The 15,073-nt window shown below is 38.5% G+C and overlaps 1 protein-coding gene across 1 annotated transcript in view; it reads left to right on the top strand.

Moving 5' to 3' along the window:
* The first annotated feature begins 410 nt into the window (after nt 1-410).
* Nucleotides 411-15,073, top strand: part of LOC121442853 (phosphorylase b kinase regulatory subunit alpha, skeletal muscle isoform-like) — a 139,479-nt gene continuing 124,816 nt past the window's right edge. Inside the window, 5 exon segments of the mRNA XM_041644506.1 lie at nt 411-717; nt 2,134-2,292; nt 5,239-5,286; nt 7,277-7,445; nt 14,907-14,989. Of these exon segments, the coding sequence (XP_041500440.1) occupies nt 640-717; nt 2,134-2,292; nt 5,239-5,286; nt 7,277-7,445; nt 14,907-14,989 (537 nt within the window). The 5' untranslated portion in view covers nt 411-639.

The following is a 15,073-nucleotide window of genomic DNA, read 5'->3' on the forward strand; positions in this document are numbered from 1 at the left end:
CGAACCGCTCAGCCCTTGAGCGCAAATGCGCATAGTCTCTCCTTTCACTTTCCAAGTTCCCGTGGGTTCCTAAAACTAGTCCCTCAGAAGTGAGAGCAACAGCCTGTGCACACAACAGGCGTGCAAAATTAAAATAGTCACTTGGAATGTTTCAAAAATAACCTCAGGAGAGCACATTGCCTACGGCGACACATTCTGGGCGGAGGGCCGCCCCGGGCCGCCCCCCCCCCCCCCCCCCGCCACGCGCCCCAGCGGCCAGCCCGTGGGCGCAGCGCGCAGCTGCAGGACCCACGCCCCGCCCTCGCGTGCTCGCCAGGGGAGGCGGGGCCGTGGCCGCTGACCCGCCGCAGTTGCCAGCCTGGAGGCTCCAAGCTGCTGAGGTCTCCCTCAGTCCAAAGGAGGATGCCGGTTCGGCTCCCGGGGGTCATGGGAGACTGAGTGGAGACCGGGGACTTTGCGAGTTGAAGCCTAGACCACGGGAAGCTGAGCCGCCACCTAAAGTGGACTCCGAGACCGCTGGAGCGGGGCGCCGCGCGGGAACCATCGGCCAAGCGAGTGAGCGTGCACTCCGAAGGTTTCCGCAGGCCTGGTGTCCAAGCTTCCCCTGAGTGTGGACTGGGGGATTAGGGACTTGGTGCGATGAGGAGTCGGAGTAACTCAGGGGTCCGCCTGGACGGCTATGCTCGGCTGGTGCATCAGACCATCCTGTGCCATCAGGTAAGAGTAAGCAAGGGTGAAGTGTGAGCAGTTGGACACTGACCCTGGGTGAACCCTCGAAAGCGTTTGTCTGTGGGGAGGCCCTAAAAGATCCTGCAGGAAAGTTACACGTTGAACCTGAGGAAGAACCAAAGTGTGGCATGAATAACCACAACTCCCACCCCTTTGCAGTAATTCCAGTAACTACCCACTTCCCCCCACTCCCGGCTACAGGTGGGTACCAGGAGCACTTGTTTACTGACACCCTCACCCCGGGTTTCAGCCATCTACTTCTACTCCCCGCAAAGATGTAGGAGAACATTTAGCCATCCTAAGAGACCTTAGACTATTGCCAAGGTCAAGGCACATTGTGTATACTTCTGTTTAAATAGTTTTGCTCCGTGGCTTAGGCTGGCCTTGAACTTGGAAGCCACAGTCTCCTGAGTTTGGATAACAGATCATAAACCAGTGGGTTTTTTGTTGTTGTTGTTGTTTGTTTCCTAAGTTGTTTTTGTTTTGTTTGTTTGCTGGAGACAGGATTTCACCCTGTAACCCAGGCTGACCTCAAACTCTCCATCCTCCTGCTTCAGCCCCTCAGTGCTGGAATTACAGGTATACACCACTGCACCTGGCTAATGTATACTGTTTGGAGTTGTTTGGTTTGTTTTTGAAACCAAGTCTTACTCTGTAGCCCATGATGACAGAAACTCAGTGTGTAGCCAAGGCTGGCCTTGAAGTAGCATCAGTCTCCTGCTCAGTCTCTCCAGCCAAGAAATTACAGGCATAAGGCATCACACCTGACTGTATGTATTTCTAAATATATTTTTTACTCCTTTACTTCGTTCGTAGTTGAATTTAACTGAAAAATTACATTTTTAAAAAATACTTTTAGCAATTCTTAGTAATACATTTGATAATAACTTTAATAGTGCCTTTATTTTAATAATACCCACATTTGGATTTGTAAGCCTCCAACCGGCTCTTTCTCAGTCTTAAGATAGCATACGGAAAGAGAACAAGCTTTCTGTTACAAAACAAGTATGTTCTGCAACACTGATTAACATCAGTAGCACACTGACTATTCCATAGTACTTGAATTGTATACCTGAAATTTGCTGAAAGAGTAAATCCCACCACATCAAAGTGAGGTGATGGCTACATTAGCATGATTGCGCTAATCATTTCACCATAGATTCGTGTATGTGTCAAATTAACCTGTTGCATACTGTAAATCTGTATAAATTTATTGTCAGTTATAACTCAGTAAAGCTGGGGGATAATGTCTGCCTGAAATTGGTAAAAAAAAAAAAAAGTTCTAAAACTCAAGAATGGGGAAGTAGGAGAAAGACTAAGATTTCCAAATAAACTATTCCATAGATTATGTTTCCTTTTACACTCTGAAGTTAGCTGCCTGTCCTCTCTTGGTTGATCTTGCAGAATCCAGTGACAGGACTGCTTCCAGCCAGTTATGATCAGAAAGATGCCTGGGTCCGAGATAATGTGTACAGCATCCTGGCTGTGTGGGGTTTGGGCCTGGCATATCGGAAAAACGCAGACCGTGATGAGGACAAGGCGAAGGCCTATGAGCTGGAGCAGGTAATCCAAACAGAATCACGTAGAGATGTGGAGCTGTGTGTGGTTGTGGTAGGGTGAGTGGGAGCTAAAGGAAATGTCGCTCGTAGGCCATCCTGCTGAAATTGCATTCTATAAAGTTTCCATGTACTCTGACTGAAGCAGTTTGATTTGGTTATTGCAGTGGAAACTTGAAACTTGCAGATTCAAGGAAAGGGGTGCAGTATATTCACTACTTTTCAAAATCCTACCCTGATAGTCCTAAAGTTAATAATCCTCTAAGTGTATTTTCAGGTTCCACCATTTTGTTTTCATTGAGAAGACTATTTGGGAGCAGATAAGTACTATTTTACTTATTTTTGAAAAATAATTGTAGTATTTATATACACATAACTGGCACAAATCAACAGGCCTTCCTCATCAGACAGAAGTACGACTGTGTTGATTTTTAAAGTTATGACCACTATTTTAGAGAGCTTGTTGCCTGCCTCGGGACAAATTAAAGTCAGCATTAGGAGATGATTTTAAGCCAACTTTTAAGGCATCTTCCCCTCAGTAAATTAGCATCCTTTAAGGAACTTCTGAGCACAAACGGAACTACATCCTCTCAAGTGTCTAAAAGAGCAATAAGTTGGCATTGTTTTGATTCCATAAACTCTGTAATGATAAAGTACTCTGCTATTAGTTGTAAGTATACGTGGATCTGTTGCCATTAGAGAAGAGCCTTACCAGACCAGCCATTTTCTCCTGTCGTTTCCCTTGAACTCCATTTGTGATCTGTAAGTCAGGATATTGGGATTTGGTATTTTTAAGAGTAGCAATATAATCAGAAGCTGTAGTTGCCGGCAGTGGGACAAGTCTCACTGTATTGTCAATAGCAATAGCACAATAGCAATAGACACAAAACTTAATGGAGTTTTTGCTCTAGCCTAGGAAGTATAGACCTTTTGTAGAAATAATGCCATAATAGAAATTTGGAAAATGTAGGAATGGTTTTTTTAAAACCCCTAGTCCTGTATCCTACTGAATGTTTTGGTATTGTGATACTTTAGTACTTTGGTAGCTTGTTCCTTGTATTGATTGCTATAGATTAATATCAGCAGAACTGTAAATACATGTCTGATATAATTTGATCAAAACATTTCAAGAACATTAGAATAAATCTGTTGTCGCATCATAATGCTGATTTGGTTTCTTGCCTTATTTGACCCAAGTGGAAAAATGAGGAAAAAGCTGAATTGCCAGTTCTAAAATTTTAGTGTTCTGTTATATGACCTTTCACATAGCTGAAAATATTTTTATATCACCTTATTAGTAACTTTATAATGTTTCAGTATAGAAAAGCTTTTGTGGGAATTACTAAATTTTATATGAATTTGTTTAAAGGATCAAAATAAATTTGACTATTAGGTCTGATGTTTTAAAAACTTATGTCAGCATTAATTTAGAAACCCACCCATCTTTGTAAAGGGTCAGATGGTCAATATGTTTGGCATATAGTTCACTTGTCTCTAATTACTCTGCTCTATAGGTATAACAGAAAAGAACCAAAGATGATATGTAAAGAATTAGCATGGCAATATTCCAATAACTGTATAGACAGAAACAGTGATGGGTTTGATTTGTCCCTGGCCCAGATGAGTAATCTAAACTCTGGCCATACGTTGGAATTGCTTGGAAAGCTTTTCAGAGATATCCTTACTGGACCTTACTTTAAAACAATTTGAGATTCTAATATAGACAGATCTAATAATGTGCCTAGATAATAACTGACCTGTAACTAGTAAATGAACATAGATTAAATCCAGTATATCCATGGGTTAAATTTCTACCTACTGCCAACTTAACATTACTGTATAGATTTTCCCCAAAACCGTGTTAATCATTTATATTCTTTGTTTCAACTGTTATTTTAGCTTCTCTCTCATAAAATTTGAGAATAGACGAGAATTGTGGATGAGAAGAAATAGGTTTAACTAACTTCTATATTCTATATTGGAATTATTCATAGGTATGCTTTTACAAATGTCCCCTTTCTTGGGCATATAGATATAATATCATAGCTATAAAAATAAATACTCAGGTAAATCAAGGTCTCTCTTTGGCTGCTTCCACTTCTGATTATTTTATTCTCTTGTTTCCTCTCTCATCTTTTTTTTCATGGCTTTTCTATTGCCTCTATGCAAATCTGTTCCTTTGACTCTGATCTTACTTGTGATCCAAACTCCAGTTTTCATTTGTCTTAATAGTTTTCTCTGTGTATTCTGTGGCTCTTCAAACTCTGTGTGCTTGAAAACCCACATTTCCAAGTAAAACCAAACCAGTACTAGACCAAACAGTAGTGAATTGTCACTCTTTCTCTTAAAGGTGTCCTCATTTTATGGGCACCCTCACAGTATTACTTTAAAAATTGCTCATATATGATCTGTGGGACACAAGGCCAATTTAAGGTCTTCTAGATTGTGAAACAGAAAGCTTTGTAGAGAATTGGAGAAGCTATTCTATGCTGATATGTTCTAAAACATATTCACTACTTATGCCAGGCATGCATATGATCTGTATATATACAAATAATCAAAACACCCATACATATAAAATGAAAAAAATCTTTAAAAAATAAAATGAAAAAAATTCAAAGATGCTATGGAGACTGTAGGGTATATACCATGTAAGTTGACGTGTTCCTTTTCTCTAGCTGTTTCATCTCCCCTGTTAGATGGTTGCCTTATTTTTAGGTAAAACTTCCAAACTTATATTATTATTTAAATCCAAGGAATCATAGCCTATGGCTTTTGATTTAATTTTTTAGCTGCAATCTGTTCTGTGTACCTATAAAGTAAATGCCATGTAACTAGAACCCAGGATAGGGTTACTTGTTCTCCAAAGGTCATGTACCGACTGAAGTTGCTGAGTCAGTGTTCTTGTAGCTCAGTATGTTTATAACAGCCTTGTTTCCATTTATTTCTGCAGAGTGTAGTGAAGTTAATGAGGGGACTGCTGCACTGCATGATCAGACAGGTATGGCAATGGTAACAACGCATAACAAGACAGTATCCTAACAACTTCCCAATAATGCCTATAGCCTTTTTTCAGATTCACAAATAGTACACTCTAATTTTAGAAAGTTTGGAACTCTCAGGTGGGGATGTCACAGAGACTTACACCACCCTATTACAATGGGAATATTCCCTTCCAGGATTTTTCCTCCTTTTACAAATAATTGTTTAGAACTGTTTAAACTCTTAGGTCCAGATCAGTTTTAGTAATAAATTTTTAGATTTTTAAAAGATAGCAAAGTACATGTATCATATAATTTCTCATATATTCAGTGGAAAGAGAAGAATACTCTACAATATAAAAACATTTCTTGATAGGAAGTCATTCCTTTTACTGTAAATGGAATAAAGCGTATACATACCCCTATATTGATTTGAATTTAGTGTTTCCACCAGATGAGATTTGATGATGTAAAATGTAATTAGAAAAAATCAAAGTATTTTTAATTTTATAATTGGAGACAAAGGATCTTGAACTTGAAGTAATTGGCATTCCCTGACATTGAGTGTAGCTGAATATTCTTTTGTATGTGAATTGGAAATCTGCAGTCCCTTACTGGTGAATTACTTGCTAGAGCTTTACCTCCTTTTGTTGACAGCTTATTTGTTTTTCTCCTACTGAGTTCTTGTACATTAAGGATATTAATCATTTGTCACATACATTGCAAATATTTTTACAGTTATGTTTTGAGTTTATGACATTTTCTCCACACAAACATTTTTAGTAATAAACCTTTATTCTAGGATCTTAAAACATGTACATATTTAATCTGACTTAACTTTGTGAAAGTAGAAAGAAATCAATGCTCAACTTCTAAACTTATCTACAAATGACTTTTCAATATATATACAATTAATTGTTGTATATATCTTTTTACTAGTTTGTTCACATATATCATTTTTCTCTCTGTCTTTTCTGCTTCATTTGTATTTCAGATATGTATACTTTCTATCTTATTGAGTATGTATAGTCACAAATTTAATGAACATATTTAAGATGTCCTGGTTATTATACATCAGAGGCATAAATAATAACAACTACATTTCAGGAATTAGGTCAAGAACTATTGCCTTATACCCAAGGTTTCCTGTCTGGACCTTTGCACTCCCCCACCCCACCCCGCTCGCTCACTCACAAGGCTCCCCCTGCCCCGTGTGTGTGTGTGTGTGTGTGTGTGTGTGTGTGTGTGTGTGTGTGTTACAAATTGAACCCAGGGCCTTATGCATCCTCAGAACACATTATCACTAAACTTATACCCCAGCTCCCAATGGTTTTCTTCTAATTTGTTATTTCAGCTTTCTATAATACTATTTCTCTGAGACTGTATGGTTCTCATTAACTCTTCTCATGGCATCTTCAAAACTTAGAGAGATGGCTCAGTGGTTAAGAGCACATATTGCTCTTGCAGAGGACCTGAACAAAGAGCACCTCTTGCAGAGGACCTGAGTTTGAGTTTGGTTCCCAACATCCATGTTGGGCGGCTCACAACTGCCTGTATCTTCAGCTCCAAGGAATTTCATGCGCTCTTCTGGCCTTTGGGGGTATCCATACTTACAAACTACCATGTACACACATAAAATAAAAATATCCTCTTTCAATGTATCTGTAGATTTCTACTTTAATTTCAGGAACAAATAAATGTGTAACACTGGGTTATCTTACTAAAGTGTTAATACATTTGAACTTCCAGTTTCTCTACATTATGACAAAGCAACCATTTGAAAAGCATAGAAGAAAGGCAATGGACAGGAAATAGCTGTTTTGACCATTTGTTGTTTTTTATTAAAAGTAGCACATGGTGTAGCAGAAAACAGATAAGTATGTACCTTAAATATTCACTCAGGGTTATGCTTAGGGAAGGTGGAGTTCAGTGCTATATGCCATAGCACTACAGATACATAGCGTATGGGCTGACTTTCTAACTAGCCTTCTTATGCTCTTTTCTCTTCAGGTGGATAAAGTAGAGTCCTTCAAGTATAGTCAGAGTACTAAGGATAGCCTCCATGCCAAGTACAACACCAAAACTTGTGCCACAGTGGTGGGTGATGACCAGTGGGGACACCTGCAGTTGGATGCTACTTCTGTGTACCTGCTCTTTCTAGCACAAATGACTGCCTCAGGTCAGTACAAGGAGAGAATTACTGCATGCCCCTGGGCTTGGAGCATCTGCTCTGGTTCTTTTGGCTTCTCTGTAGGTATTGGCCAGAAAATAAAATATCTCTTTATAGTACTCAAATAAGTACCTTATAAATAATGGAATTTTGTGAGTTTTATACAGCTAGAAAAGTTTTTTGAGGTCTAGGCAATATATTATTTTATTGAGAAACAAATTTGTATTGAGAATCTAATTAATACTCTATAAAAACAGGCACATGAAATTCTTGACTAGATCTTTAGACAGGCATTTTTATTATTTATTAATTCTCAGATGCCAGGATATAGGTGGGAAGGTTGAAGGTTTTTTTCTTATTTTCATACTATAGTAATATGCCTGTGATTAGTGTAACTATAGAAACATCTACTTTGTATACTCATTGTGAGTATGATTTGAATCTAAATATATATGTTTTGTTAAACAATATTCTATTTAAATAATTTGTAATTATATTTTAATGTTTGATATGTAGAAGAAAATTATAAGTAATATAGTAGCTCACATTTGTATATAATTCTAACACTTAGAAGGCAGATGCCAAGGATTGTTGTAAGTTCCAGGCCAGCCCTGGTCTATATAACAACTTCTAGGCCAGTCAAAGCTATATAGTGAGATCCTGTCTCAAAACAAACAAACAATATAGTTTCCTTTATAGATGTAAAACTAAAAATGGAAGTAATCCTAGTATATCCAGTTCCTAAACTTAATAAGAACATTTCCAGCATTCTGAATAAGTTAATGTATTCACAGTACCGTGTGTGTGTGTGTGTGTGTGTGTGTGTGTGTGTGTGTGTGTTTTTAACTGTGGTGCTGGGGTTTCGACAGAGGGACTCACACATGCTAGGGAAGCACTCTGCCACTAAGCTAAAATCCTAGCTTTTAAAATTTTTTTGAGAGAAAGAGTTTCACTAAGTTGCCCAGTCTAGACTCAAACTTATAATCTTCCTTTATCAGACTCTCAATTAGATGAGATTATAGGTGTGTTCCATCATATTGAGCTAGTGCCATGCTTGTGTGTGTATCTGTAGTGTGTGTGTTCATATGTGGCTAGAAGTGCATGTTCATGGGTCTGCCTGTGTGTGTGGAGGTCAGAAGTTGATATCAAGGTGTCTTCTACCATTGCTTTTCATTTTATCTTTTGAAACAGGGTCTCTCACTGAACCCAAAGCTAGTGAATAACCAGTGAGCACTGGGACTCTGCCTCCCTCTCACCTTCCCCAGAGCTAGAGTTACAGATGTACATGACATTCCCAGCTTTTACGTGGTTGCCGGAGATCACGACTCAAATCTTTATCATTGCAAAGTGGGTACTTTTACAGCTGAGCCTTTTGCTTAGTCCTGAACGCTGTATTTTTGATATTTCAATTTCTTTGTCTTCCTGTTTGGCCAGTTCCTCAGTACTAAAGGCACCCAAAATGTGAATCCCCTCAGAATAGTCTTCTCTCTTTTCAAATACGTGTTTGGTGATAAACTCTTTAATTTTTCTTCTAGAACACATGGCCTGGAGTCTGAATAACCTTTCTGTGAAACTATAAATTAACTATCCAACTAGTCTTCTTTTAGATGAGAACTTTCTTCCAGAATAAATATAATTTTGTTCTATTTCTTTAAATAGAATGGTAGTTATAATTTCATTTTGGATAATATTTTAATGCCAACTCTGGAAGCTGTTTATTTTGTTGTTTCAGTATTTTGGGGGTTTGTGGGTTTTTTTTGAGACAGAGTTTCTCTGTGTAGCCCTGGCTGTACTGGAATTTTCTCTGTAGACCCAGCTGACCTCAAACTCAGAGATCCACTTGCCTCTGCCTCCTGAGTGCTGGTATTAAAGGTGTTCTCTATCACTGCCTAGCTTTAAAAAAAAACAAAGCAGGCACTAAATATGGTTCTAAATGTGATTCTCCCAGATAGAAAGAGAGATACATTAAAAAGCTTCATGAGATATATTCATTTAACAAATGTTTATTGACTCCTAACTTAATTTTCAATTCAATTAGCTGACCTTGATAAGTGCTTGTAATAAAGTAGATATTATTTGATTAAGTCTTTGAGAAAAAAGTTTTAATAAATCAAAATTTACATTTCAGAAGGGGAAGGGACTAATAATAAGTATATAGTACAGAAGTTTGAAAGAAACTTGTCATCAAGGTAAGGGTAGATTTCTAGCTAGAAGATTAGGACTAGCTATTTGAGGACTTGTATAGCATGCTAAATAGTTTGAAATTATAGTCTGCAATCCATAGAGAACCATTCAATGTAGATAATCAGGGGACTTTAAGGTGGTTCATTCTACTACCAAGAAGATAGATTGGATGAGGTATATTGGATAAGGAACAAAATTAAGATGGAGGACTAGTAAAAAGGTTAGTGAAATACTTTGACAAGAAATGATACCAATTTTGAGTAATGTATTTAAATTGAAATTAAAAAGGAATTCTGTTAGATATAATTGGTGAAAAGAATATGAAAATCTTAATAGAGTATTTGCAGTATTTTGAATTCTTGAAGATAGATTTAGATAGAATTTGATTGCAGCTTATAGAACAATAGCATGAAGAGCTCCATAGACTCCAGCAAAACAGCCAAAAATGCTGAAAATTTAAGAACAGTCCAACCCTTTGAAGCCATTGGCAATTTCCCAAAAGACATACAGTAAGCTGAGAAACACTCTAGGAAATGTAATTATTTAGAACAGTGAGATACTGTTGTATCTGTTCTCAATCCCTTTCCTATCCCAACCCAGGAAAATAGAAGCACTGACTGAGATGGCTATAGCCAGAACACAAGGCCTCCTCTCTCCTAAGCTATAGAACAGTAGTTTTCAACTTGCCTAATGCTGTGACCCTTTAATACCCAACCATAAAATTATTTTTATTGCTACTTCATAACTGTAATTCTGCTACTATTATGAATTGTAATGTAAATATTTTTGGAGCTAGAGTTTTCCCAAAGGGGTCACAACTTACAGTTGCTCTAGTTTAATTTAAGGTACCTAATTCTCCTTCAGAAAATAGGCTGGCATCATTTATCATTCTCCCAAGCTCTGTATTACAGAAGCCCTAGTTCAGGCAAGTACAGCTTTGGGGTCCTCTATACCCCCAGACACTAGTGAAGTAGGATCTACCTTAGAAGAGCAGAGTAAGATACTAGGTCACCTACCTCTTGATCGGGTCAACCATCCTACACTGGAATATGCAAGCTGGGATGATCAGAAGCTACAACTCCTGTCCAGAGCTTAGTATGGAAAACAGAAGTGCCATTGCAAAGGAAATGGACTGTTGTGCTTACCATCAATGCTGGAGCACTGGCACAGAAATGCTCATGGAGGATAGAAACAAACTGTAAAAGCAAAGCCCTTTAGCTCTTCTTAAGAAAATTAACTTTTTTAAGAAAGTTTAGGAGACTTCAATGCAGATTTTGTTTCTTAGTAATTAAGATGAAGGGCTAGACAGACAACTCAGCAGTTAAGATTATTAGCTCTTCTTCCAGAGGATCTGACTCAATTCTTAGCACCTACGTGATGGCTCACACCCATCTGTAACTCCAATTCGAGGAGATTTGATGCCTTCTCCTGGCCTCCACAGGCACTACATGCATATTGTGCACCCATGCTGGCAAAACCCACACACATCAAAGTAAGTCTTCTGAAAAACATGTCTAAATAATTAAGATGAAATTAATTGTTCAGTAACAGCAAGAAACTAAAAGACAGATTAGCTAGAACTTTAACAAATCCAAAGAACACTAAGGAGTGCTTCTAGGTGTTAGAACAAGTATCATAGACTTGACTTAAAGATTGTACCAGAAAGGGCCTGAGTTTAATTGTTTAAAACAATGGAGCAGTTTATGTTTGGGGATTCTACAAAACAATAGAATGGTCAGTTGAAGTCGGTGGGGGATTAGCTTTATACCAACAGAGGAAGATGTTTACCAGATCTTTGAAAAAGATAGTTAACTAGCTCCTCTTCCCAGTAGCAACATTGTCTTCTAAGTGTGACAATGCATGTTGCCAAGGCTATATCTTCTGAGGATTACCAGATGCTACATGCCATGGGGAAATAGATTTTACTGAAATAGTTTAGTCAAATCCCTAAATAAACAAAAACAATCCCCAGAGAGGAGGGTATCAGGATCTATAAACACACTCTATAACAATACCCAGTTTTTATATTGAGAAAAAAAAATTTCCGCCTCCTCCCAACCTCCCACTCCTCCCCCCCTCCCCCCACTCCTCTCCCCGTCCCCCCACTCTTCTCCCCCTCCCCCTACTCCTCTCCCCCGCCCTCTCAAGTCTGAAGAGCAGTCAGAGTTCCCTGCCCTGTGGAAAGTCCAAAGTCCTCCCGCCTCCGTCCTGGTCTAGGAAGGTGAACATCCAAACTGGCTAGGCTCCCACAAAGCCAGAACATGTAGTAGGATCAAAACCCAGTGCCATTGTCCTTGGCTTCTCAGCAGCCCTCATTGTCCGCCATATTCAGAGAGTCCGGTTTTATCCCCTGCTTTTTCAGTCACAGTCCAGCTGGCCTTGGTGAGCTCCCAATAGAGCCCCACTGTCTCCGTGGGTGGGTGCACCCCTCTTGGTCCTGACTTCCTTGCTCATGTTCTCCCTCCTTCTGTTCCTCATTGGGACTTTGGGAGCTCAGTCCAGTGCTCCAGTGTGGGTCCCTGTCTCTATCTCCATCCATCGCCAGATGAAGGTTCTATGGTGATATGCAAAATATTCATCAGTATGGCTATAGGATAGGATCATTTCAGGTTCCCTATCTTCAGCTGCCCCAGGAACTAACTGGGGACCTCGCCTTGGGCACCTGGAAGCCCCTCTAGGTCCAAGTCTCTTCCCAACCCTAAGATGGCTCCCTTAATTAAGATATGTGCTTCCCTGCTCCACTATCCAACCTTTCTTTATCCCAATCATCCCATTGCCCCAAGTTCTCCCCATCCTACCCTTCTCACTTTTCTCTCCCCATCTCCCCTTACCCCCCTCCCACCCACCCTTAAGATCCCGATTTTTTGCCTGGCAATCTTGTCTACTTCCCCTACCCAGGAGGATAGCTATATGTTTTTCTTTGGGTTCACCTTCTTATTTAGCTTCTTTAGGATATCAAATTATAGACTCACTGACCTTTATTTATGGCTAGAAACCAATTATGAGTGAGTACATCCCATGTTCATCTTTTTGGGTCTGGAATACCCAGTTTTTAACCTAAAAATTTAGACATAAGGCAGCAAGAAAATAGGAGGCAGAGGTAGAAGGATTATGAATTAGAGGCTACCTGGAATACATAGCAAGGCCCTGTCTGAGAAAGAAAGGGGGAAGAGGGAAAGAGAGACAAGGCTGAGAGGGAACATAGAGGGTGTAGGTGGTAGAGCACAACTGTAATCCCCACACTTGCGAGATGGAGACAAGAGGATTGGGAGTTCAAGGCTAGGCTCAACTGTACAGTGAGTTCAATATGATTATTAGGATATATGAGGATCTTTTCTCAAAAAAAAAAAAGAAAAAGAGAAGAGAAGGAAGGAAGAAAAATAAAATAGGAGGGAAAGTTCTCTTGGATATAATACCAAAAGCATAAACAGCTAAAGAAAAAGTATTAATTGGTATTTACCAAAATTAACATTTATGTTTCCAAGGACCCATTCAAGAAAGTAAAAGATAATCTATGTACAATATGATGTCCATTTGTGATCCTTGCACTTGGGAAGTGTATGTAGGAGGATCCAGAGTTGAGGGTCATCCTCAAATATTAGCAAATTCGCTGCTAACCCATGAAACCCCATTAAAATGCTGCTTGCTCTCTCTCTCATATGTATGTATGTATGTATGTATGTATATATGTATTACGCATGTATGTATTTCTGTCGTGTGTGTGTGTAAAAGCAACCTATAGATATAAAATAAAGTATTTGTAAATCATATATAAACAATTTGTATCTAGTATAAAGAATTACCACAACTCGTTATTTAGAAAAATAACAACATAATAAAGTCAGATGTGGTGGGGTAGTACATGCTTCTAAACCTAGTAGTTGGAAGATAAAAATATGGGGGTCTCATGTTTGAGGCTATATGAAGACCCTATCTCAAAACAAATGAGAAAGAGAAAAGAAAAAACTAATAGCCTCCTTTAAAATGGCTGGAGTTGACTGGAAAGATGAATCAGTATTTAATAGCACTTGTTGCTCTTCCTGAGGACCTGAATTCAATTCTTAGCACCCATATGGTAGCTAACAACCATCTCTAACTTTAGTTTCAGCCAATCTGACACCTTCCTCTGGACCCTATGGACACAGTATACATATAGTACACAGACATAAATGCAGGCAAAGACACTCAACACATAAATAAAAGCTCAAAAAAATTTAAAAGTGGCTAGAGGATTTGAATTGATTTTTTTAAATAATATGTATAAATAAACACTAAGTATGTGAACAGATGCTGTTCATCATCAATCAGTAGAGAAATGTGGACCTAAATAACTCTAAGAACCACTTCAACCACTCCAGAATAACAGTAATCAAAACAGATAAAAAGTGTTGCTGAAGATATGGAGAAATTGGAACCTTCATCCACTGCTCTGAGAAGTGTAAAATAGGGGCAAATGAGATGTCTCAGCAGATAAAAGTGCTTGGTACTAAGCCTGACAACCTGAATGCAATCCCTAGACCCATATGGGATTTTGAGAAGAAACTTCCCTCAAATTGTCCTCTGACCTCCCTGTGTACTATGGCATGCACACACACAAATGTAATTGAAAATTTATAATAAAAATTATACAACCACTTTGGAGATGAGTCTAGTAATGCTGCAGAAACTTAAATATAGAGTTGCCATATACTCTAGCAGTTTCTCTCCTAAGTGGGTAGATCTTCAAGAAAAATGGCAACAGGTTCACACATAAAAGGTGTATACATGAATATTTATAGCAGCAGTATTTATGATAGCTAAAATGTAAAAACAACCCAATGTCTATCACAAGTAAGAGGTGGTACATCAACACAATTGAATATTTTTTGCAATAAAGAAAGTACTGATGCATCTTACAACACAAAGGGAGCTTCAAAATACTGTGGTCAACAAACACTGACATAAAGCCTGCAGATGATACACTTGTATTTATATGAATGTCTAGTGAGTAAATAATTACTTTTTTGGTGATGAACATATCCCAAATTTGATTGTAGTGATAGATATATACTGTACACACAATAAAAGACTATTATACTATATACTTGGTATCAATGAGCTGTACGATAGACTATCTCAGTAAAAATGTTTGTAAACATATGGGGAAGAACAATATAAGCCAGTTATGCTGGACAGGTAGGAACAAGTCAATTGAAGTGAAGTTGATTTAAGCTGAGTCCACTAATTCACCTCCACTTCTGAGGCCCTGAAGTGATAACTGACCAACTCTTTATCTTTTTTCCTTAGGATTGCATATCATCCACAGCCTAGATGAAGTCAATTTTATACAGAACCTTGTGTTTTACATTGAAGCTGCATATAAAACTGCTGTAAGTATTTATTTTAGAATGAACTTAAAGAATGGTTTTTATTTTTAATATACTGAATAACCCATTTCCTCTTATAATGGGCTC

The sequence above is a fragment of the Microtus oregoni genome, unplaced genomic scaffold (genome assembly GCF_018167655.1).
Source record: "Microtus oregoni isolate MIOR12 unplaced genomic scaffold, Mior012 000097F_ref0000449, whole genome shotgun sequence".
Taxonomy (NCBI): domain Eukaryota; kingdom Metazoa; phylum Chordata; class Mammalia; order Rodentia; family Cricetidae; genus Microtus; species Microtus oregoni.